The sequence below is a fragment of the Manis pentadactyla genome, chromosome 3 (genome assembly GCF_030020395.1).
Source record: "Manis pentadactyla isolate mManPen7 chromosome 3, mManPen7.hap1, whole genome shotgun sequence".
NCBI lineage: Eukaryota > Metazoa > Chordata > Mammalia > Pholidota > Manidae > Manis > Manis pentadactyla.
The window spans coordinates 28,600,493-28,627,949 of record NC_080021.1 but is presented as its reverse complement, the minus strand read 5'-3'; the positions used below and the strand labels follow the sequence as shown (position 1 = coordinate 28,627,949).

General features: G+C 35.5%; 1 protein-coding gene across 5 annotated transcripts in view; it reads right to left on the bottom strand.

Annotated features, from left to right (window-relative positions):
- CSMD3 (CUB and Sushi multiple domains 3) overlaps positions 1-27,457 on the bottom strand; it is a 1,218,504-nt gene that overhangs the window by 846,545 nt on the left and 344,502 nt on the right. For all 5 annotated transcript variants that reach the window (XM_057497816.1, XM_036876426.2, XM_057497817.1 and 2 more), the window contains exon 5: positions 1,644-1,851. In XM_057497816.1, coding sequence (XP_057353799.1) covers positions 1,644-1,851 — 208 coding nt within the window. The remainder of the gene's footprint in view (positions 1-1,643; positions 1,852-27,457) is intronic.

Below are 27,457 nucleotides of genomic sequence, written 5' to 3'. Positions count from 1 at the left end.
TGAAGGTAGAGATAGAAGAAGGTAGAAGAAAATATAAAACAAACAAAACACAAAATGGACATAGTTGAGTGTGCTATTTTTGTCTTATCTTTAAAGGTATGCATTGAGATGACACTAACAGTTGGTACTTTTGTTCAAGCACAGCCAACTGTTAACACATTTAAAAAAATATTTACTTAGTATATTTCCAGCAGCAATCTACAATGTTGTCGAATTGTTCTTTTCCATACTTCTCTTGTCTGTATGATACCTCATTCCCTTAGATTTTCTCCTGCGTCTCTGAATATACTACCTCAGGCGCCTATGCTGAATCATCTTCATAAACCTAGGCCTTATACATTGCTGATGCTCAGACTCAGTCCTAGTCTCCTCCTGTCTTCTCATTCCATCTTGTCTCTATTCAACCAACATCACTGATGCCTACTGGTTCAATTACTATCAATGTCAGCTACATATCAGTTATGCTTCTCAGAGCTTCCATATCATATAGTTATAGCTGTCCATTAGATAGCTTTAATAACATCTCTCAAAGAAACTTCAAACTAAATATATCTAAAGCAAATCTCAATATTCGTAGCATTCCCACTCTAAACTTGACTTCCTTTCAACATTTTCCAACTCAGTGAGTATCTCTGCCTTTACCAATTTTTGCGAGTTAGAAAATATTTTAGTTGTAAACAGCATCTTATCACTCCTCAGAGTCCTTTTCATTATATATTATACCTCCTAAATATATCTCAATTCATTCTACTTCTTTGTCAATACCATCCTAATCTGGGCCACCATGATTTTTCAGCGATCATCTTTTAAGTGATCTTCCTACAGCTAACTGAGCTACACTTCAAATCAATATTTATACTTCAGTAACAATAATTTAAAAATCCAAACCTATTCATGCAATTGTTTTTGATAAAACACTTTAATAAATTCCCACTGTTCTGATCACATCCTTTACTTGGCCTCAAAGGCCCTTCCTAGCCAAGTGTTCACACATTTCTTTACTTAAGCAATCTCATCATTCTTCATTCAATTACTGATTCATAATCTATTTTACATTTCAGTGATATTGACACATTCACATTTTTAAATAGCATGAATATGTTCTTTTGTAAAAATATTATACTTTAAAAGCACATTCTAAAAATTACTTAATTCTTATAAGACCATAGTCTCTAAAGAAACAGACCAAACTCACCTATATCATATAATTTAATTTTTGCCATCAGATAACAAGCTATATAGAAGATCTATCTACAAAAACAAAGGCAAATTACTTCCACTATTATTCAACTAATTTGAAAGAAAACACTAAGTATGGCCTGGTATGCTAAGGAACACAATGCAGATTACATTAGGAACAACTTTTACTCCTTAATATAAATTTTGATAAAGTCATATTACTTTTCACTGAGTAATAAAGAAATACTGATGTAAAGTTCCATCTTTCAAAGTAACAATTGATTTAATATCAGTATCCCAATCTTCAAAAGTATCCCTCAGCTCTAACAATTGCCCCTTATAATTTCCCTGTAAGTTATTTTAAATACCTCAACCTTTAAAGGTCCACACCGAGCTATTCTTTGATCTCCAGTTTACCTCAGTCAATGGCAACAATGCTAGATTAAAGGAAACTATCTACTTACCATACGGTAGGGGGCTCAGAACCTTCTATTTCTAAGTAATCATACTTTTCTTCCATTTGGAAATCAGTAAATATGAGTGAAATTGTGTCCCCAGGCTCTGCTACAATGGTCCAAGTGCAATCAGCATTGTTATGATACTCATTAGGAAAACCAGGGCTTGATATGATGCCACTGGATCCTCTCATTGTTCCTCCACATGCATCTTCAGCTGTTAAAACAAGGACGAGATGTTTGGTTGTAAGTCATTAATAGAAATGCAATTAAAGCAACTTAACATTTTTGGATAAAAATAGCAGTCGAAATGTGATACCAAGTGCATATCATACTAACTAGAGATGAAATAAGTTTATGAAAAAGTTTTAGGCACATATGTAAATACAAACTATACTGTGGCTATTTTATAACCATTGGTTGAGACAGCAATGTAAATAGTAATCTACACTCCAGTGACACTCAGAATAACAGAACCAAGATTTCCTTTACATTGATTAGGTGACAAAGTGAGTAAAACAAAGGAAACCAAGACTTAAGGTCTATGATGGGAAAATCTTCAACCACTTCGTGCATATTATGGTAAGCCTGAACTTTGTTTTATTTTTTAATATAGGTATGTACAAAATAAACAATTTAAGAGAGAATATGATGTAGTTTTAATTAGTGACATGTTTCAAAAGCTATGGAAAATGCTTGTGGAAATGCAGTTTTAAAAAAACCATCACATATCCATGAAATATTAAGTACAGAAAAGTAATATAGTAACTAATGTATTTTTCATAATATATTCCCTGCGACTCAGTGTAAATGTATTTTAAGTATTTATATGATATATATGTATACAGTATTATAAATAAATTTTCTACCAACTTCACATCTGAACCTATGGTTCTTAGTTTTTCAAATAGAGTCATAGATTCTCCATGAATCTACTTTTGGCCAATGGTGTGCACTAACAGAGGAGTTACATGGCTCGCTGTGTTTAGTGTGAAAATATAAGATAAAGCTCCTAGTTTTTAAAGAAATTGAAGCTATAAAATTTGTCTTGTTATAACACCCAATGTGTAGGCCAGTCAGGTTAATAGGCCACTTGTTTACTTGTGCAATAAATAGTCTCAATTTCTTCAATTGAAGTTAAATGTTTAAGGAAAAATCTGGTTCTATAATAACCAATTATTTTTTGGCTTTTACTCCATGATCTTACTAAACAGACATGGGCAGCACCCTTTTTAAGTCTAAGATGGGCAAAGAATAGCAAAATGCTCTGGTACTGGGGACAACTTTGTTACTAATAATAACATTAGCTTATTTCTGCCCCACTCTTTGGCCACTTAGCTCCATAGTTAATAGACTATTAAACATATTACTCTTAAAAATATTTAAATTTCATTACATGTTATTGTAAATGATAGCTATTTATTTAGCATGCCTTCTCCACTTTTTTAAGTTTGTTGAGAAATTAGAATGAACTAGTGGTTCTGTCTAGACTACAAGGCAATATTGCTACAATTTTCTTGCCAGAACACAAAATGCTTTCCCTCAGTACTTTAACCTTAACCTCTGTAAACATGTTGTGATGCCTCCTGTCCCCAATTTTGAATTACTTCTTGTCTTTTTCTTCCAGTGCCAGCACCAAGATGGAGTGCTGCTTTGGAAATAAAGTGTTACAATATCATATGCTTGTACTGTAACTGGTACACAACCTATTCAGACCAGCTCTGTGAGCTACTTATTTATCTGTCTCTAAATAAAATCTCAGGCAGACACATGCCATTTCAATTCACATTCAAAGAAAAAAAGTATTCCATTTTTTTATTTAAAAAAATCTCAATTCATTTATTAATATGTCCAGTCCTGGGTAAACACACACACACATGCACAAATGACTTCATTTGGGTTAAGGTTCTTTGCTCTCTGTAGCTTGGGCTGGGGGCAGATGGAGCAGAGGTGAGGCAGAGGAGTGGGCTCCTCTTCCCTGATTTCCCTCCTAGGGTGTCTGTGTTTCCACCCCTACTCACTGAGCTCTCTGTGATTACTTCGGGAGCTGGAAGTAGCACGAGTCAGGGACGTGAATCCTCTCATTTGCATGGTACTGATTTGTTACTGGTTTCTAAGGGCATTGGTAGATGATTTAAGATGGTTGTTTTGATCATGAGCCTTTTCTTGAGATCCTCAGGGGTGGCCCAATCAAGTTCCCTTGCTGTAGATGAATGTGTCTCTCCAGCTGGCGGTTTTACATTTCTCCCTCATGTTATGAGAACAGAATGTATACTTCATCTTCTTTCCAACTATGTCCCCTGATTCTTCCAGGTGGGCTTCTTGGGCAGGATCTAAGTCAATTCCAGGCCAGAACTCCCTCACAAAAATCCTGTATTTGGTTAAATGAAAATACGTCCCATTTATTCATCCTCTGTAGAAGTGCAGTTTCTTCCCAAATGCAGTTCTCTCGGTTTTCAATAGCCATTTAAATATTTCACCATGGTTTTAATAATAATAATATACTACGTGCCTGACTCCAAGGCATATAAATCAATTTCTATGCAAGGTCTCCTGGAAGTTCCGCAATCTCCATTCACAGTGGAGAAAAATCACCCCAAACTCCAGACACATTACATGGAGAGCAACTCATAGAATATTTCAGGGAAATTCTTAATTTACATCAAAATAACTTCAACCCAAAAGTATGACTGACTTGCACTTGAAAACAAGGATAGGAACTCAGATCTTCCGGCATTCAAACCAACGTTCTTGCCTGTTCTTGTATCAAGTTCTTTGTTCAGTAAGCCGGTTTGATTTCCTTATTACTAGAGTGACTATCATAGAATGTGTATGTGATAAAACTGTGAAATAGGTAAAGTTTGCTTTTAGTACGTCAGATATACAACATTTTGGCTAGGGGCTCTACCTGAATGCTAGAACCTCTGTGTTGTGATTTGGCCTGGATTTAATATAATAATTTTTTTATAAAAAAGACACATTTTCTATAAAAATAGACTCGTATGGCAGAATATATTACCCAAGCCAATTTTTTATTTTACAGGAGTTAGAACAAGTGAAAGACAGTATTAAACACACCATGACTCTTAATGAGCATTGTGCTCTCTCTACTAAGTGACATTGCCTGGTCTCTGGTCAAAGTGAGTTGGTACAAATCCTGTCAATAATGGAACCTTTATTCCTTCAGCATCATTCTCCTTGGGCCACCAGGCTTGCCAGTGTGATTAGCACCATCTGAAACATCTTTTGTTTAACAATTCACAAAAAGGGGAGGGTTCACAGAAGGTTAGCCAATGGAACCATTTCTTAATAGATTCAAGATACACATGGGGATCATATTGGTTACTTGTACAAATTTTCTATGAATTTTCAAGTTTATTCATTTGGCCATCTGTTTAAAAAGTACTCATCAAGATCTACTAAGTACCAGAGGAACTGAGTTAGTCCTCAGGTTACATTATAGTGATGATCAATGGTAAGTATAATCTCTGCCCTCAGTGAGCATCCTGTCTAGAAGAGAGTAAAGCTCTAAACAAATGATAAAATAAACACATAAAACTACATTCTGTCAGGTACCATAAAGAAGGAACATTTAATACTGATGTCGTATGTGTGGGGCTTTGCACTATTACAGGATTCAGAAACAGAATTATCTGAGGAAGGGACACCAGATTAGAAACCTGAGGGACAAACAGTAAGCATTAAACTAGATGAGAAGGAGAAGGAAAAGTATTCTGAGCAGGCACATGACACTTTAAGCAGAGGAAACAGGCATTCTCCAAACTGAAAGTCTGTGTGTCACTGCCCAGAGTGGGGGGACATGTGGTAGCAAATGGGGTTGGGAGGGCAACAGGGGCCAGGCTTTGAAAGACCTTTCTGACAAGGCTATGAAGTTCATCCACAGCAATGGAATGCAAGGCTTTCAGCAAAGACATGACATGACTAGATCTGGGTTTTGAAAATATTATCTGGTTGATCTATGGAGATGAGAGAGGAATATAGATTAGGGGGCTGAATCAAGAGTCCAGGCAAATTTCTGCATGCTTGATTGCTTCCTAAAATAAAATACCATTTGTTTTTTGGGTTTTTTTTTCAGTGTTTTAGCATATTTTATTCCAGTATCTTCAAAAGATTGTTTTGGTCTTTGTAGGCACTTCAGAATAAATAGCATCATAACAAAATAAATTAGATACCCCTTTAGGTCAATTTTTAAAAACAATATTTTTTTTCACCTAAATAGTAAAGCAATGTGATTTAATAGCTTATACTTGAAGTTAATTAGAAGTTATGATGGCTTTAAAATATAGTTATTTAACATATCAGGAATATAGTGAATAATAAAAGGTTGGTGGTTTTTCTATCTTGTTCTAAGAAAAATATGTAAGCTTAAAGTACGTTAATTTTTTAATATATGAAGCTTACAGAGTTGGTCTGTTGTAAAACACAGAGAAAACAACCATTTTAGCTAACGGAATCAATGAGGGTGAAATGTCTTTTAAGAGTAACAATTTTTTTAAAATCTTTTTGAGTTGAGACTTTAGTCTATTATGGGGAAAATACAATCAAAATCCCTCTTAAAGTCTTAATGTGCTCAAATCTATTGATAAAACTGTTAAATTTTAAATGTTTTGAAATGTAATTTTAATTGTTTACAATGTTATAAATCTATATTAAATAACTTCTATCTCCACACTTTAAAGAAACTGAATTTATATAAACTTGGTAGTTTCCTTAATCTCTTACATAAACAGGAGGAAGAAAAGTCATAAAATAAAATGAAAATTAATTGTATTTAAGTGCAAAGATTAAGGAAAAGGTTTGATACTTTTTCCACAAATGTATTTTCCTAGTATTAAATTTTAATTTCTTTAAATTTCTGTATCAATTTTTTAGATAATGAAAATACCTCACCTTGTTTTGGCTTTGGGTATGAGACCATACATTCCATTTAAGACACTATAAATTGGAACTGTTCCAAAACATGACGAATAAACACAAAAGCCTCAAAAACCACCTAAAGCAGTTTTCTGTAGCACATCTTTTCAGATACTTATCTCATACCGTGCTCTGCCCTGCTATCAATTTCTTCTGAAATAGCTTAGGAACGGGGGACAAGGGTGACAAGAAACAGCCTTGTTTATCACAAAAGAAATGAATTGTAAATTGTGGAAGAAGAGTACACTTGGTCAATTTCAAATGCTAAGCATTTCGTCCAATCTCAGACTTTATCAAAGGACATTTTTCTGCAAATCTCCCTTGTTAACATGAACCTTCCATAAGCACTCAAATAAAACTGACATTTATGTACAGATTATTCCTTTGCAGACAGGCATCACTGGTGTCAACCTCTTAATTAGACAAACTATTTAAATATTATAATCATTAATTATCCATTATGTGACATGTACAGAGCAGCAGTTCCATTTGTATAGCTGTCTTTGTTTTTGTTTGTTAGCTCAGCCTTACGAATCTTTGTATTTAAGGAGAAACTCTTTTATCATAAAGAAAATTGAACCATTGAGTAGTTAAACTGTACATCTTCTAGATTGCTAGTTTTATTTAGTGTTTGTCAAGGCACAATAAATAATGCTGTTTCAAGTTTTAAAGAAAAGGTAAGTGGATTTTTTGGTGATAATGAAGACAACTGAAGGGTCCTCATCATTTCTATTTCTTATACCAGCTCCTTTCATACTAAAACAGATTAAATTAAATTCATCTGAGAAATAGATTTATAACAACTTGAAGAATAACATTCATCATTCATCCAGATAAACACCTCATGTTAAGGGAAAAAAAGCTAAGTAAAATGACATCTCTTCATTGAGAGTTTATTGCTGAATATTCAAATATGCTTTTGAGCAAATATCCCACTTTAATTTATACTTACTTTCCTAAGAGACACGTATAGAAAATGACAGAGTAAGTTAATGCATCTAGAAAAGTAATTAATAAATATGTGGATTGGTTTTTTATATTTTTCACATTCAGTTTAAAATACTTCTCAGAATCTTGAAATAAGAAAAACAAATTAATTCAATGAAAATTTTAATTATTTAAAGATTAAAAGAAAAAATCTTTAAACCAAGAAGGAGCCATGGAAGGGCAACAGAGAGTGAATTAATGCTATTTTCTTCAAAAAAATTAAAAACTGAGTAAAAGTATAACTTTTCTCAAACACTGGACCAGAGCCATACAGAACTGTGATCATAGAAGAACAAAAGAGAGGAGCATAACCACCTTGCTTTCTACCTAGAAGCACATTCAGGACCATAGACTAGGGAGGGAGATTATATGTAGAACATGGTGCTCCAACTGAGCAGAGCAGACAGTGTTCAGGGAACATGAGGTGCCCATAAATTTTAAGACAGATTTCCAGAGGAAATAACTCATAAAATCTGTACATTTGCTATACACTAACAAATGCATGCAAAGGGTAGAATTCCATGAAGTCTGACGAAGAGAGACCAGGGATCTGCATGCTGAATGATTCCAAGAGAGCACACAGGGCTGGGTATTTTTCAACTTCCTCCAGCTAGGGTACAGAGTCCTCTTTAAATAGAGTATTCAGTAGAAACATCAGTAGATATGCTTCAGTAGAGGGGCTAAACTATCCCTAGAGTAAAGTCACTCTAGAACTTCCCTAGAAAACTTAAAAACAAACTTCAAAACATAACAAGCTGAACCAAATATAACTTCACTATGTAGCAGAAGAAAGCCCAACATTCTTTAAGGGAAGATACCTAAATCCAGACAACTTAAAAAATTGAAATTCACAATGCTTAACACCCAGTAAAAATTCTTGATTAGTCACATCAAGAAGCAAAAAAATGGACCCATTATCACAAGAAATACCACACAATAGAAACAGAACAAAGAAGATTATGGAATTAGCAGACAAGGACTTTCTAGCAGACATTTTTAACTCTGCTCTACTATTTAAAGCAAGGGTTGACAAACTACAGACTATACTTGGCTTGTATCCTGCTTTGGTATTGCCTGAAAGTTAAGAATGATTTTTATAATTTTAGAGGATTGTAAAAAAAAAAAAGTGAAAAATGAAAAATGAAAAACAAACCAGAATCAAAGATAAATATATGATAGAGACCATATGGACCATGCAAAGTCTAAAATATTTACTATACCACCCTTTATAGAAAAAATAAAATGAGTCAACATGGTGAGGAAACGAACGGAAGATATAAAATATAACCAAATGAAACCTTAAGAGATGAAAAATACATGATTAGAAATAAAAATAGTTGCTCAATGGGCTTTACAGTTAGATATTATGGAATAAAACATAGTGAACTATCAGTCAATGAAAATGGATAAACTACCACTACATGAAAAAAAAATGACAAGTCTAAAAAGAATAACGCTGTTGAAGAGTATATATTGTAAGATATTCCAGTTTATAACCTTGAAAATAGGTAAGAATAATCTGTGGTGCAAGAAATCAGAAGGGTGTTTAAGCAGGGAAGATAGTGACAAAGAGGGAATATTTGATTTCTGACTCTCTGGCCATATTCTGTTCTTGATCTGGACGACAAGACTGCATTCAGTGTGTGAAAATTCATCAAGCTGTACACTTATGTTGTGACTTTTCTGTATATATTAAAAACATTACGAAATATAAAGACACCTCAAAAGCACACATTCTCCACCCAAGTAAGCAAATAACATTGTGTGGTGTCCCCTGCCTCTACAAAAGACTGGTCAGATATGGTCCTCCTCTTCCTAAATTCCCTCAGATGGTATTGAGAAACTGAGCAGGATCCAGCCATTAAGTATTTGTATAGGTCACTAGATTTCAAAGTACAGCATGAATGGAAATCACCCAGAGAACTTGTTAAAACACTGCTGGGCCCGGAATTATTGATTCCTTAAGTCCAGAGAAGAGCCAAGGAATCTGCAGTTTGAGAATTACCGTTTCAGTACAGAAAGTAGGCACCAACTCAGAAATACTTATTCCTATTTTATGAAAGCCCTACCCTTGTTTACACCTAATTTTTAACCTTTGTCAGCCGCCTTGAGGCCCCACTCCACTTGGTGCTTTTCACTCCCAGAAGGCAAACTTTACTGCTACTCCATTCAAAAAATTGAAAATGATCAGAGTATGATTTCCAAAGTCTTGTATCTTTGTTTCAAAATAGGAGAGCATTTAAACATACCTATAATTCATCCCCAACTCCAAGATTCTTATTTAATTGAAAACAGTGGGATCAACAGTAGGGTTTTTTTTTTTTAAGTCCGCTAGGTGATTCTAACAAATAACTAGAATCAAGAATCATAGGACTGCTAAACTGCTAAACCATTCACTTGGATGTGTGACCCATCTTCCAGGCCTATACCTGAGATCACTTATGCTGATAAATCTCTCTCCAATACTGTGCTAAAAATTGAAATACAAATAAAGCCAACACCCCCACCTACAAATAGCAAGACAGAGTATAGTTTTCTTTATTAACCATTGTTTCCTAACAGTAAATTTTTCCTATTCCCTTTCCAAATACCTCAGGAAATTGTCTTCATTTAATGTTTCCACTTATTTACCTCTCAAGTCATCCATTAATTGACTGCAATCTTGTCTCTCTTCACACTTTGTACTGAAACACTTCTCCTAAGTTCACTATTGACTTCCTATAGAACACATACTTGCCCTGTATTTTTTTAATTGGGCCTCTCTGTGAATTTAACACTGTTATTTACTCATTTCTTTGGAGAATTCGCCTTTTTTGGCTTCTACCTGAAATACTTTGCTGATTTCCCTTGTACCTAGCTACCCACTTCTTATCTACCTATCTACTGCCTCCTAGTTCTCTACCAGTTACTTTAATAACCAATGCTTTCCAGGCTTCTACTGTTCTTTTAACAATATATACTTTCTCCCAAGGTGATATTATCTGTTCTCTTTATTTCATCCTTCTTATACATATACTGATGATTCTGCAAACTCTGTCATAGCTCAATCCTCTTTACCATCCATACAACTGACTGAGGGGAATCATTATTATTAATAAAACATATTAACCAGTTTTGGCAGCAATTATCATTTCCAACTTCTTTGTTCATTTGATAACAATTGGTTGCATACACTTCAGTAGGAGGGGTTACTAATTCTCATTAAAGAGTATGCTTTCAGAAACTGTAGGAGTTTGAAGCAGTGGCTGGGAATAAATAAAACAAAAAGAAATAGTTATCATTTAGACATAAGGAACTTTTGAATCCAAAATTCTCATTGGAAATACTGTGAGGCAGAAACAATATTATGTGTTTATTGCTCTATTTCCTTAGCAAGACCATGTATCACCAACACCTAGGAAGTTAGGATGGTGCCCTTAAGCTAAGGGCTGTCCAATAGGAATTGGGCAAAAGTGACTTAAGTCACATTCAAGTCTAGTCCTTAAAAATGTCATTTGACATACTCTCAGCCTATGAATAAAAAAGACCATGACTTCAGTCCCAAATTCTTCTCTTTTCCTTTTTATAACCTACTTTTTACAGGGAAGCTTAGAGTGTCTTTTAATTCAAAATGGATATAAAATCATGTCATATATACTCTCCTGTTTGTAACATTTTAACAGATTTCCTTGAATTTGGGTCAAGATTATGTCCTTACCATGACCTTATATGATCTTATTTTATAGACCTCTCAAGATAAAAAAAAAAAAAGAAACAAACAAACACAGAGGGCCATAACTACAAAATCAAGATGAGTCACCAAATCTACAATAGATATTGCATGGGTGACAAATTAATATTTACTGAATTACACAATTGTGGTGTCAAGATTTGTTTATTTTTGCAACATGTTCTTTTCCTTTTTTTTTTTTTTTTTGGAGTCATTAAGATATAATTACATGAGCAACATTGTGGTTACTAGATTCCCCCCATTATCAAGTCCCCACCACATACCCCATTATAGTCACTGCTATAGAGTCACTACTTATCTTCTTTGTTGCAACACATTCTTAGCTGTATAGACAATGGAAATCCATTCCACTGGAACTCATTCTGTCAAGTTGATTTTTTAAAAAGATTTCCAGAAATAAGGAATTCCAAAATTCAGATTTAAATCTAATATATTTTTGAGATGTTTCCCCTCTGTTCTACTTTATAGGCTAGATCACTAAACAATCAATTCATGTTTTGTGTTTATTTTTACAAATGTCACACAGTGTTTTACCATATCAACTACTATAGAACTTAAAATCAGTATAATTTAAAATGGAAAATTTTAAATTTGAGTCAGTCTGTTAATTTATTTTATGGAAGATAAGGCTCTTTTAAACAGCAAGAATTTAACCCTGTATGGTCAGAAACAGTGTCTGTCTTTCTCATCACTGTATTTTCAGTGCTTAGCACTTAATAGGTAGTTAAAATACCTATCTTAAATGATATTGAATAGAATGGCTTTGTAGGATGTCACTGACTTTTATATGGACTTGGAATGATATTACCCTTCTCCAGTTGAAGCTTACTGACTCCTTATTTTTATTATTGCAGGTACAGGTACAAATCATTTTACTGAGAAAGAGACACTTCTAACTTTGTCTAACACTGTTCGTCTAGGAATGATAATAAACAGGCATTAAAATATGTGTATTTATCAAATCTTTCTAGATAGACACTGAGTGATTTGAAAATAAGAATCCTGTTTAATACAACTGCTATTATATATATATATTTGTATTTTGTATCAGCCACTATGCTATCAACTTTAAATATATATAAATATCTGTCTATTTTTCACTATATTTTTGGTTGATTTACTTATCTGTGCCCCATCATTTCTCAATGGGACCAAATTAATATTCTATCAATCTCAATCACTCCTTCTTCTCTTGTCCCATTAAAACTTATCCTCTATAAGGAAGTCAAGAGTATTTTTGAAGTGGAAATTAGACTATGTCACTCATATTTGTTTGTAATATTCTAATAGATTTTCTTAAATTTGGAAAAAAAGCAGTTTTCTCGCCATGACCTTAAGTGGTCTTAATCCACAGACATCTCAGTACACTCAAGCCACAGTGCTTGTTTTTCATTTTCTTAACTTTGAAAAAGCTTCTTCCAATTTTAAGACCTTTGTTCTATTCCTTAGGTTGTAGGCTGGTATCTTTTCCTATTTCTTAGGCGAGTGTCTTCTTCCACAAGATTTTCTAAAGCTGTCTTTATTCAAACCAGTGAGGTCTTACTAATGTCTAATGACTATACCAGCTAAAACAGTCTCTATCACATCATCTTGTTATATTTTCTTCATTCAACTAATTGCTATCCAAAAGTTTTTTCTTCTTTTCTCATTTACTTCTAGAATATTAATGTCATGAGATTTTGGCTACATTACAAAAACATTAATCACAGCATTATCCCAAGTACCCAGAAGAAGGCTGGCTTATGATAGTTACCTAAATAACATATTATCTGATTAAACATATTTTTTACTCTCCAATATTTCCGTGAAATTTCTTGAACGATTATTTGAGAGACTTTATTATGTTAAGTTTAAAAGTGGCTGCTCTAGAATCACAGAGACCTGTGGACAAATCTCACACTAACGAATTGTGCAATGGTAAATCAATCTACTTAAACTTTTTCTAGGCTAGTTCTTATTTATAAAATCATTATTTTGGTAGTGCACATTTACTGACTTATGTTTCCAGCAGTCCCTCATTTACATATTTTCTGTTTTCTTCATCACTGTCCTAGAAGTTTTAGTTTTGTAGGTGAAGAGAAGGTTCCAGCAAGGTGATGGCACAATTGACTTGTTATTTTCCTCTGGCAAAACTGCCACAGCGGGGGATAGAGAAGACACTCTCAGTCCCATGTATTTCATTTCACTCTGGCCATCTCTACTAGTTAAATGACAGGTTCACTGCTTTTGTTTCTCATTTTCATTTACAGAATAGAATGTTAGAAAATAAAGCAGCAAATGCTTGTCCAGGAGAAGCCCTGTGAAAAGGCAAATTATGAGAGTACCTGTAGTATAATTTGAAGAGTTCTACACATCCTGATTGTTTAAAAATAGGCTCTCTCTCAACTTACTCTTGAATTTACTATAGTTTAAATATTAGTTTGCTTTGGCGGAGCCAAGATGGTGGCGTGAGTAGAGCAGCGGAAATCTCCTCCAAAAACCACATATATCTATGAAAATATAACAAAGACAACTCTTCCTAAAATAGAGACCAGAGGACACAGGACAACTTCCAGTCCACATCAACACCTGCAAGAACCCAGTGCCACACAAAGGGGCTAAGATACAAGCCCTGGCCTGGCGGGACCCAAGCGCCGCTCACCCCAACTCCCGGCAGGAGGAGAGGAGTTGGAGCGGGGAAGAAGAGGGAGCCCAGGACTGCTGAATACCCAGCCCCAGCCATCCGGACAAGAGCGCAGAAACAGTGCATGAGCGGGACCCTGGATCCTAGGGAAACAGGGCAGCAGGACTGGTGAGCAGGAGAACAAAGAAACGGAAACGGCAATTTTTTTTTCTCTTTTTTTTTGGCGAGTGTTTTTGGAAGTCTTAAAGGAACAGGGACCCCAATATTAGGGAAACAGGGTAGCAAGACCAGTGAGCGGGTGCCTGAGGCTGGCGCCTGAGGACAAAGAAAATCGTGCAGTTTTTGTTGTTGTTGTTGTTGTTGTTGTTGTTTTGGTTTGGCAAGTGCTTTTTGGAAGTCTTAAAGGGGCAAGGCAGGACACTTAGTCCAGAGGCAGGGAATCTGGGGATCTCTAGGCACTCTAACCCCCTGGGCAGAGTAACAGAGGCCCCTTACAGAGATAAATAGCCTCCTGGCTGCTCCCCCTCCAATGGGGCTCCACCATATTGGAGCAGCCCCACGAGCCAGGCCATGCCCACAGCAACAGCAGAGATAAACTCCATAGCAGCCGGGCAGGAAGCAGAAGCCGTGTCTAGTAGAGATGGCCAGAGTGAAATGCACAAAGCTACCCAGCACAAGCCACTAGAGGTCGCTGTTCTCCCAGGAGAGGAAGGCCACAAACCAACAAGAAGGAAAGCTCTTCCAGCCGTCACTTGTACCAGCTCTGCAAACTATCTCTATCACATTAAAAGGAAAAACTACAGGCAGACAAAGATCACAGAAACAACACCTGAGAAAGAGACAGATGTAACCAGTCTTCCTGAAAAAGAATTCAAAATAAAAATCATGAACATGCTGATGGAGATGCAGAGAAAAATGCAAGAGCAATGGGATGAAGTCCAGAGGGAGATCACAGACGCCAGGAAAGAGATTACAGAAGTGAAACAAACCTGGAAGGATTTATAAGCAGAATGGTTAAGATGCAAGAGGCCATTGAAGGAACAGAAACCAGAGAACAGGAACGCATAGAAGCTGACATAGAGAGAGATAAAAGGATCTCCAGGAATGAAACAATACTAAGAGAACTGTGTGACCAATCCAAAAGGAACAATATCCGTATTATAGGGGTACCAGGAGAAGAAGAGAGAGGAAAAGGATAGAAAGGGTCTATGAAGAAATAATTGCTGAAAACTTCCCCAAACTGGGGGAGGAAATAATCGAACAGACCATAGAAATACACAGAAACCCCAACAGAAAAGATCCAAGGAGGACAACACCAAGACACAAAATAATTAAAATGGCAAAGATCAAGGACAAGGAAAGAGATTTAAAGGCAGCTAGAGAGAAAAAGGTCACCTATAAAGGAAAACCAATAAGGCTAACATCAGACTTCTTGACAGAAACCCTACAGTCCAGAAGAGAATGCATGATATATTTAATACAATGAAACAGAAGGGCCTTGAACCAAGTATACTGTATCCAGCACAACTATCACTTAAATATGATGGCGGGCTTAAACAATTCCCAGACAAGCAAAAGCTGAGGGAATTTGCTTCCCACAAACCACCTGTACAGGGCATCTTACAGGGACGGCTATAGATGCGAGCACTCCTAAAAAGAGCACAGAACAAAACACCCAACATATGAAGAATGGACGAGGAGGAATAAGAAGGGAGAGAAAAAAAGAATCTCCAGACAGGGTATATAACAGCTCAATAAGCGAGCTAAGTTAGGCTGTAAGATACTAAAGAGGCTAACCTTGAACCTTTGGTACCCACGAATTTAAAGCCGGCAATGGCAATAAGTACATATCTCTGAATAGTCACCCTAAATGTAAATGGACAATGGATGAATCAAAAGACACAGAGTAATAGAATGGATAAAAAAGCAAGACCCATCTATATGCTGCTTACAAGAAACTCACCTTAAACCCAAAGACATGTACAGACTAAAAGTCAAGGGATGGAAAAATATATTTCAGGCAAACAACAGCGAGAAGAACGCAGGGGTTGCAGTACTAATATCAGACAAAATAGACTTCTAAACAGAGAAAGTAACAAGAGATAAAGAAGGACACTACATAATGACAAAGGGCTCAGTCCAACAAGAGCATATAACCATTCTAAATATATATGCACCCAACACAGAAGCACCAGCATATGTGAAACAAATACTAACAGAACTAAAGGGGGAAATAGACTGCAATGCATTCATTTTAGGAGACTTCAACACACCACTCAACACAAAGGATAGATCCACTGGGCAGAAAAAAAGTAAGGACACAGGGGCACTGAACAACACAGCAGAACAAATGAACCTAATAGACATCTATAGAACTCTACATCCAAAACAACAGGACATACATTCTTCTCAAGTGCACATGGAACATTCTCCAGAATAGACCACATACTAGCCCACAAAAAGAGCCTCAGTAAACTCCAAAATATTGAAATTCTACCAACCAATTTTTCAGACCACAAAGGTATAAAACTAGAAATAAATTCTACAAAGAAAACAAAAAGGCTCACAAACACATCGAGACTTAACAACATGCTTCTAAATAATAAACGGATCAACGAACAAATCAAAATAGAGATCAAGGAATATACAGTAACAAATGACAACAAAAACACAAAGCCCCAACTTCTGTGGGACGCAGCGAAAGCAGTCTTAAGAGGAAAGTATATAGCGATCCAGGCACACATGAAGAAGGAATAACAATCCCAAATGAATAGTCTAATATCACAATTATCAAAACTGGATAAAGAAGAACAAATGAGGCCTAAAGTCAGCAGAAGGAGGGACATAATAAAGACCAGAGAAGAAATAAATAAAATTGAGAAGAATAAAACAATAGCAAAAATCAATGAAACCAAGAGCTGGTTCTTTGAGAAAATAAACAAAATAGATAAGCCTCTAGCCAAACTTATTAAGACAAAAAGAGAATCAACACAAATCAACAGAATCAGAAACGAGAACGGAAAAATCACAACAGACTCCACAGAAATACAAAGAATTATTAAAGACTACTATGAAAACCTATATGCCAACAAGCAGGAAAACCTAGAAGAAATGGACAACTTCATAGAAAAATACAACCTTCCAAGACTGACCAAGGAAGAAACACAAAAGTTAAACAAACCAATTACGAGCAAATAAATTGAAACGGTAGTCAAAAAACTACCCAAGAATAAAAACCCCAGGAGGGACGGATTTACCTCAGAATTTTATCAGACACACAGAGAAGACATAATACCCATTCTCCTTAAACTTTTCCAAAAAATAGAAGAGGAAGGAATACTCCCAAACTCATTATATGAAGCCAGCATCACCCTAATACCAAAACCAGGCAAAGATCCCACTAAAAAAGAAAATTACAGACCAATATTCCGATGAATGTAGATGCAAAATACCCAATAAAATATTAGCAAACCGAATTCAACAGTATATCCAAAAGATCATACACCATGACCAAGTGGGATTCATCCCAGGAATGCAAGGATGGTACAACATTCGAAAATCCATCAACATCATCCACCACATCAACAAAAAGAAAGACCAAAACCACATGAGCATCTCCAAAGATGCTGAAAAAGCATTTGACAAAATTCAACATCCATTTATGATAAAAACTCTCAGCAAAATGGGTATAGAGGACAAGTACCTCAACATAATAAAGGCCATCTATGAAAAACCCACAGCCAACATTATATTGAACAGCGAGAAGCTGAAAGCATTTCCTCTGAGATCGGGAACTAGACAGGGATGCCCACTCTCCCCACTGTTATTTAACATAGTACTAGAGGTCCTAGCCACTGCAATCAGACAAAACAAAGAAATACAAGGAATCCAGATTGGTAAAGAAGAAGTTAAACTGTCACTATTTTCAGATGACATGATAGTGTACATAAAAAACCCTAAAGACTCCACTCCAAAACTACTAGAACTGATATCGGAATACAGCAAAGTTGCAGGATACAAAATTAACATACAGAAATCTGTAGGTTTCCTATACATCTTCTGCATCAGTGGATGTTTTGTTGCCCTTGTCTAGCTTGGATTAATACTTAGCCTATAGGCACACACCTGATCATCTACATTTGCTTTCTTACAGCACTAAACTATGTTTTCTACCTTTATCTTGCATCTACCTACCACTTCAGCATTTTATTAAAATAATAATAATAATAATAATAAGGTAGAAATGTGGGATTCACATATAAATCAAGTATAAAAATCAAATGAATATTCATATCTGACCTGATTGTTTGTAGTTCATAATGCATGATCAAAACTGAAAGTTTCTGTGATGACTGCTCTTGTACTGCTCACCATGTAAGAACTTATTCACTATGTAAGAATTTGTTCACCATGTAAGAACTTGTTCATTGTGCTTCAGAAGATCGGAGACTGATGAGAATTAGGCTTGGGGTGGATTAATGATTGTGCATTGAGTCCCCTGTACAGAATTTTATTGTTGTTAACTGTTAGCAACCATTTGATCAATAAATATGAGAGATGCCCTCTCAAAAAAAAAAAATGGAAACAATGACATTTGTCAGGTGAATTTTGGAGACCAAAATAATCTGAATAATCTGTTCCTTTTTTGACAAAGGTAGATTTTCCAAGCTGATTAAAACATAACTGTTTAAAAATTTTTAAAAATAAAATAAAATGTTAGTTTGCTTTGGAACCTATTTCTAACCATAGAAATTCAGAAGAAAGTAGATATTTAATGGAAGATAAGCTAGATAATTTTGGTTTAATAATGAGTGATAGTCACTGTCTAAATGAAGTCACTATTTTAAGCCTTTATAGTAGATCAGTAAATTAATCCTTATCATAATAATTATCTTAATAGAAAATTAATTCCTAATAATAACTGTATGCAGTAGACACAACAAAATAAAAAAATTACTTGTATTTTAAAGGAGAGGAAACTGAGGTATAGAAAGGTGGATAGACTGTTCAAGCCTCTCAAATGAAGCCATGTAAGAGAACAGCTTTAATCATTATACACACTGAAGTTTCATATAAAAAGCAAATAGGAAAAAGTCAAGAATAGAGTGCACCAACAAACAAAATAATGGAGATTACATGAGGAAATAGAAGATGCCCAAAGTAGGAAAGTAAACCAAACCAAAGACATAGGAAGAAAGGATTATCCCTTTTACATTTTCTAGGAAGTCCCTCCTAACTAGGCCAAATCACACATGATCAAAGGAAACAGTGTTAATGGCAAATTTCTATAACAATTTCTCATCTTCTATATCTGAATAAGAATCAGTAGGAAAAATTTTTAAATATAGAGTATAAAATTTCATATTGGGTAAACAACTTGAATGTAGAATGTACATATTTTAACTTGTTTTATTAATAAATTATAATCATAAGATTACAATGATTTATGAAAATAAAACTATCTTTAAATAGCAAAGTTTTTCTATTTTCTTTTAAATATTTTATTTTGGTATCATTAATATACAATTACATGAGCAACATTGTGGCTACTAGATTCCGCTCATTATCAAGTCCCCACCACATACCCTATTACAGTCACTGTCCATCAGTACAGCAAGATGCCACAGTCACTACTTGTCTTCTCTATGCCACACTGCCCGCCCCATGTCTCCCCCAATCACGTGTGCCAATCATTCCCCCTCTCCCTCTCCCCCCCCCCAGTCCCTTTCCCTTTGGCATATGTTAGTCCATTCTTGGGTTCTGGGAGTCTGCTGCTGTTTTGTTCCTTCAGTTTTTACTTTGTTCTTATGCTCCATAGATGAGTGAAATCATTTGGTTCTTGTCTTTCTCTGCCTGGCTTATTTCACTGAGCATAATACCCTCTAGCTGCATCCATGTTGTTGCAAATGGTAAAATTTGTTTTCTTCTTATGGCTGAATAATACTCCATTGTGTATATGTAGTACATCTTCTTTATACATACATCTACTGATGGACACTTAGGTTGCTTCTATTTCTTGGCTATTGTAAATACTGCTCTGATAAATATAGGGGTCTAATGGTTTTTAAATTCACAATTATGATGCTAGCCTAAAACACAATGTAAAATATATGTGTGTGCATACACTCATACACATACAAATACACACATTCCTAAAATGTCTAAGAAACTGAAGTTATAATGAATCCATCTGCAACCTACAAGTATAATGATTTTTTAAATGAGATTATGTGATATGACATACAGAATGTTCTTGTGCAAATTCCAGTTTATATTGGAGCAATGTTGAGAAATTTATAACATATTGAAATATTTTCACTTAATAATTGTAGGCTTTCTATGTGTATCAAGAAATTCAGTCTTACAAAAATGAAATGATCTAAGTAAATCTGTTCTCTTGATATTTCTCTTTGTTTTTTTATTTATCCTAAACATTAAATGAGTATTTGTGTTTTCTGTATCTCAAATGTACATCTTGAGCATTGCTGAGCATTGTATTTTCAGGTTGGTTTAAATACGAATAATACTTTTCTCTTTCTTTTTTATGGTAATGGAATAGTCCATAATTAACTGTTGAAATGAGATGGTATCAAATGGGAAATGTGCAGATCACAATTAAGTAATTTTGTTGATGACTGTCTTCTAGCTGTAACACATCTTTCTGTTTCAAAACAGCTGTCTTGTATGACTTTGAATATGTTAATCAAAATTAGATTTTCTTCTGATCAATTTCAAAATTCAAAGTTAAGAGAAAAATAAACTCAAATATCTCTAATGAATGATACATCCTACAAATAAAAGTAAGCAATGATTCATTTATTCAGTAACTAATTTGAGTGCCAATGTTGTACAAAGTATTACTGCTAGAAATATGTATCAAATTCTAATAAAACAGAAGTTGCTATAACAAAAATACATTTATCAAAAATTACAGCCAATTCATAGCTAAGCTATAAATTTTCAGCTGTGCATTGTTCGTCCAAAATCTTGCCACATACTGCTTTTCTGGGTCACCTTTTCGCGATGTCAGTTACCATGTGGTTAGGGAATACAAACTAATTTTTATAGAGCCCAAAGCCAATTATAACTAGGAAGGTAAGTCCAAAGCCAAATGTAAACGAGTTTTGGATATTCTGCTCTTTTGGATAATTTCTCTCTTGGCATGATAAATGAAAACTTGGCTGCATAATCATGCAGGGGGTGAAAAAGGGTATAGGACAGCCACATTTATATGCAGGGCCCCAGGAACAGCGAAGCTTAAGTTTTTCTAAATGGTTAATTTTAGCATCCAACCAAATGTCAGTGAGCCAGTTAGTGAGGTGAAACTACATTTTAAATGATATCCAAGGGCTTTTTTATACAGTGTTAACATTTGCATAAAGCCAGCTTTTTTGTGCCTTATGTTTCCAAATCAATTTAGCTTTGTGTGCTAATATTTTACTAGAGCCCTGGAGATAAAGAAGCATGCAGGTCAGCCATGTGTGCTGCTAAATCCCCAAAGGAAACCTCCACTAAAAAACAAAGACTGACACCAGACAAGATTAGCAGAAGAATTAGTCATGCACAATCAACTGTGTTAAATACTGGGGAACAAACATCTGCTTCTCTTGTCCTTCAGGAAAAGGCTATCAGGGTGGAGTGTAAATGCTTCCAGTGTATATATTATTATGTGCCTCTGAGTATACCATTGTTTTCTATCAAGCTGGATTTGTTAGATCCAACTACCACCGCTAGTTTAAATGCTGCTAATTTGGTGGGCAAGTAAAAGCTCCAATGCCCTGTGCTTTTTAATCCCCAGACATAGCTAGCTAGACCCACAGACTTTCTTCTCAAGGAATACAACAGTTTAGTGTCTTTCTCAATCTGGAGCTGAAGAGGATCGGATTCTAACCTCAAAAATACTGCTACATAATGTCTAAAAATTTCTGAACCAATGAACAAACAAACAAAATTTTCAACAAGTATATCCTTTCCTTAAAGAGCTTACTATCTAAAATTATTGATTAAAACATAGGAAGTAAAGTCTACCAAAGAGCTAAAAATCAGCAAAACTCAACTTCTGGAAAAAATGGGGATTTGTTCCATAAATTTTAACATCTAGCAAATCATTATAACTAAAATAGGAAGAATTTCTTTTTCATTTTTTGATGTCTGACACTTTTGTAAAATAGGAAGATTTTAAAATAAATATTCACATACCTCTCAAACAATCTAACAATATTTCAAACCTGGATTGTTTGGGAGTATTACTTTATTGTTCCTATTAAGAAATAAACCAGAAAATAGAAAATCCAGTGATGTAAAATAAAAGATATTATATAGTTTAATTCTTTTATATTCAGTCCATCTTTTTCCCTTATCAGGTGAAAGTCAAGAAAATAAATCATTTTAGCTGAAGTGCTTGTAGCCAATTATGTGTTTTCTTCATTTTATATCATCTTTCTTTCTACCTGAAATCTACAGGGACATAGATAATTGTTAGCTACACTGGATTTAGTGGCTTCATTGATAGAGCATATATACTATGCAAGCCCACTGTTAAATACTTTACTTGTTTAATAAAGCCTTATTCACATACCTACTTTTAAGATGAGGAAATTAGTTCAAAGAGGTTAACAAGTATATCCCCCCATTACATAGTTAATAAGTAAATGCATGAGGAATTGGAAAAATAGTGTTAAAATGTGCACTAGGTAAAACAATAAGTCCCTCAAAGATGTCATCCTTGATATGCTATGCTATTTTACATGGCAAAAGAGAATTAAAGTTGCAGATACACTTAAGGTTGCTAATCAGTTGACTTTGAAATGATGAAGAAATCACCTTAGATTATCCCAGTGGGGTAAAAACACACACACACACACACACACACACTATAATAGTGTGTGTGTGAGAACATATAATAATGTGCACATTTAAAAACACATAATGTGTCTGAATTTTAAAAATATTAACAAATATATTTGGATTAAAGATGGTGGCGTGAAAGGAGAGACAGAGGCTTCCTCCTAAAACTGGATACAATTAGAAAATTTAATTGGCCAAACTAATCCTGAGAGAGCAACAGGAAAGAGGACACGTCAGACCGCACACACCTGGAGAAAAGAGCAGACCTCAGCGAACAGGGTAACGTAGCAGAGCTTTGGCTCCGCGGGACCCGAGCCCCTTGTCCACCCCAGCTCACCCGCGGGAAGAAGACAAACAGAGCAGGGAGGGAGTGGAAGGCTTGGGACTGCTGAATACCTAGCTCCGGAGATCTGCTCTGGGAGCACAAACCTACATTTCATGGTGCTTTCATGACACTCACATGACTACCAGGTTGGAAAGATAATACAGGCAGAGTTCCTAGGAAGACTGGGATTCCGGCTGCTTCTGGAAAGCAGGGATCCATATCCGGCTACTCTGGGACAAAAAATTATACCTGTGTAATCGGCCCACTGGCTCAGACAGTGGACACAGGCACAGCAGCCGGGTGGCAGGGAAGAGCTCTTTCCTCCCCCCAGGCACCAGTACCCCTCCCGCACGACCCCCATCCCCTGTGACCGCCAACATTGCGTCAGGGGCTGAGCAGCTCTAGAATAGAGCTTCTGGACACTAGACGGTGCCATATACAAACATGAAATGCCAAAGGAACCTTGTCCAGAGTAAAATTGTTAATATAATTCCTGAGAAAGATTTAAATGATATGGACCTCGTGACTCTCTCTTCCTGAAAGGGACTTCAAAATAAAAATTATCAACATTCTGATGGAGATACGGAAAGATATTCAAGAACTCAGGAATGAATTCAGGTCAGAGATCCAATCATTGAAGAACACAATGAAGGGTATTAAAAGCAGGTTGGATATGGTGGAGGAGACAATTGATGAAATAGAAACTAGAGAAGAGTAATACAGAGCAGCTGAGGCACAGAGAGAAAAAAGAACCTCTAAAAATGAAAGAATATTGACAGAAATGTGTGACCAATCCAAGTGGAACAATATTCGCATTATAGGGATACCAGAAGAAGAAGAGAGAAAGGGATAGAAAGGGTCTTTGAGGAGGTAGTTGCTGAAAACTTCCCCAATCTGGGGAAGGAGATATAGTCACTCAGGCCATGGAGATCTGCAGATCTCCCAACACAAGGGACCCAAGGAAGACAACACCAAGACACACAGTAATTAAAATGGGAAAGATCAAGGATAAGGACAGACTGTTAAAAGCAACCAGAGGCAGAAATAATATCACATACAAAGGAAAGCCCATCAGGCTAACATCAGACTTCTCAGCACAAACCTTACAGGCCAGAAAGGAGTGGCATGATGTATTTAATGCCATGAAGCAGAAGAGCCTGGAACCAAGATTACTGTATCCGGCAAGATTATCATTTAAATTTGAAGGAGGGATTAAACAATTTCCAGATAAGCAAAAGCTGAGAGAGTTTACCTCCCACAAACCATCTCTGCAGTCTATTTTGGAGGGTCTACTATACATGAAAGTGTTCATAGGGTTGGATAGCTGTCACCAGAGGTAGTAAAACCAGGGTAAGGAGGATGAAGCAGCTGATTGTGAGGCAAATACAAAATTAAATGGACTATGCCCAAAGTCAGTCAAGGGATAGACAAAAACTACAGAATTTGATATCTAATATATAAAGAATGTAGAAGAAACAAGAGGAGGAGAAATAGAAAAGAACCTTTAGATTGTGTTTATAACAGCATACTAAGTGAGTTACGTTAGATTCTTAGATAGTAAGGAAAATAACCTGGAACCTTTGGTAACCGCGAATCTAAAGCCTGAAATGACAATAAGTACATAACTATCAATAATCACCCTAAATGTAAATGGACTGAATGTACCAATCAAAAGACACAGAGTCACTGAATGGATAAAAAAACAAGACCCATCTATATGCTGCTTACAAGAGACTCACCTCAAACCCAAAGACATGCACAGACTAAAAGTCAAGGTATGGAAAAAGATATTTCATGCAAACAATAGGGAGAAAAAGCAGGTGTTGCAGTACTCATATCAGACAAAGTAGACTTCAAAACAAAGAATGTAACAAGAGATAAAAAAGGACATTACATAATGATAAAGGGGTCACTCCAACAAGAGGATATAACCATTCTAAATATATATGCACCTAACACAGGAGCACCAGCATATTTGAAACAAATACTAACAGAACTAAAGGAGGAAATAGAATGCAATGCATTCATTTTAGGAGACTTCAACACACCATTCACTACAAAGGATAGATCCACCAGACAGAAAATAAGTAAGAACACAGAGGCACTGAACAACACACTAGAACAGATGGACCTAATAGACATGTATAGAATTCTACACCCAAAAGCAACAGGATACACATTCTTCTCAAGTGCACATGGAACATTCTCCAGAATAGACCACAAACAAGGCCGCAAAAAGAGCCTCAGTAAATTCCAAAAGATTGAAATTCTACCAACAAACTTTTCAGACCACAAAGGTATAAAACTAGAAATAAATTGTACAAAGAAAGCAAAAAGGCTCACAAACACATGGAGGCTTAACAACACGCTTCTAAATAGTCAGTGGATCAATGACCAAATTAAAATGCAGATCCAGCAATGTATGGAAATAAATGACAACAACCACACAAAGCCCCAACTTCTGTGGGACGCAGCAAAAGCAGTCTTAAGAGGAAAGTATATAGCAATCCAAGCATATTTAAAGAAGGAAGAACAAAGCCAAATGAATAGTCTAACACCACAACTGTCAAAATTGGAAAAAGAAGAACAAATGAGGCCTAAAGTCAGCAGAAGGAGGGACATAATAAAGATCAGAGAAGAAATAAACAAAATTGAGAAGAATAAAACAATAGAAAAAATCAATGAAACCAAGAGCTGGTTCTTTGAGAAAATAAACAAAATAGATACACCTCTAGCCAGACTTATTAAGAGAAAAGGAGAATCAATACACATCAACAGAATCAGAAACGAGAAAGGAAACATCATGAGGGACCCAACAAAAATACAAAGAATTATTAGAGACTACTATGAAAACCTATATGCTAAGAGGCTGGAAAATCTAGAAGAAATGGACAACTTCCTAGAAAAATACAACATTCCAAGACTGAACAAGGAAGAAACACAAAATCTAAGCAAACCAATTACGAGCAAAGAAATTGAAGAGGTATTCAACAAACTACCCAAGAAAAAAAAACCCAGGCCAGATGGATTTACTTCAGAATTTTATCAGACATACAGAGAAAACATAATACCCATTCTCCTTAAAGTTTTCCAAAAAATAGAAGAGGAGGGAATACTCCCAAACTCATTCTATGAAGCCAACATCACCCTAATTCCAAAACCAGACAAAGATCCACCAAAAAAGAAAATTACAGACCAATATCCCTGATGAAAGTAGATGCAAAAATACTCAATAAAATATTAGCAAAACGAATTCAAAAATATATCAAAAGGATCATAACCATGACTAAGTGGGATTCATCCCAGGGATGCAAGGATGGTACAACATTCGAAAATCCATCAACATCATCCACCACATCAACAAGAGAAGGACAAAAACCACATGATCATCTCCATAGATGCTGAAAAAGCATTCAACAAAATTCAACATCCATTCATGATAAAAACTCTCAGAAAAATGGGTATAGATGGCAGGTACCTCAACATAATAAAGGCCATATATGATAAACCCACAGCCAACAGCAAACTGAACAGCGAGAGGCTGAAAGCTTTTCCTATGAGATCGTGAACAAGACAGGGATGCCCATTCTCCCCACTGTTATTTAACATAGTACTGGAGGTCATAGCCACTGCAATCAGACAAAACAAAGAAATACGAGGAACCCAGATTGGTAAAGAAGAAGTTAAACTGTCACTATTTTCAGATGACATGATAGTGTACATAAAAAACCCTAAAGACTCCACTCCAAAACTAATAGAACTGATATCGGAATACAGCAAATTTGCAGGATACAAAATTAACACACAGAAATCTGTGGCTTTCCAATACACTAACAATGAACCAATAGAAAGAGAAATCAGGAAAAAAATTCCTTTCACAATTGCATCAATAAGAATAAAATATCTAGGAATAAACCTAACCAAATAAGTGAAAGACCTATACCCTGAAAACTATAAGACACTCTTAAGAGAAGTTAAAGAGGAAACTAAAAATGGAAACTCATCCCATGCTTGTGGCTAGGAAGAATTAACATCATCAAAATGGCCATCCTGCCCAAAGCAATATACAGATTTGATGTAATCCCTATCAAATTACCAACAACATTCTTCAATGAACTGGAACAAATAATTCAAAAATTCATATGGAAACACCAAAGACCCCTAATAGCCAAAGCAATCCTGAGAAAAAAGAATAAAGTGTGGGGGATATCTCTCCCCAACTTCAAGCTCTACTACAAAGCCATAGTAATCAAGATAATTTGGTACTGGCACAAGAACAGAGCCACAGATGAGTAGAACAGATTAGAGACTCCAGACATTAACCCAAACACATATGGGCAATTAATATTCGATAAAGGAACCATGGACATACAATG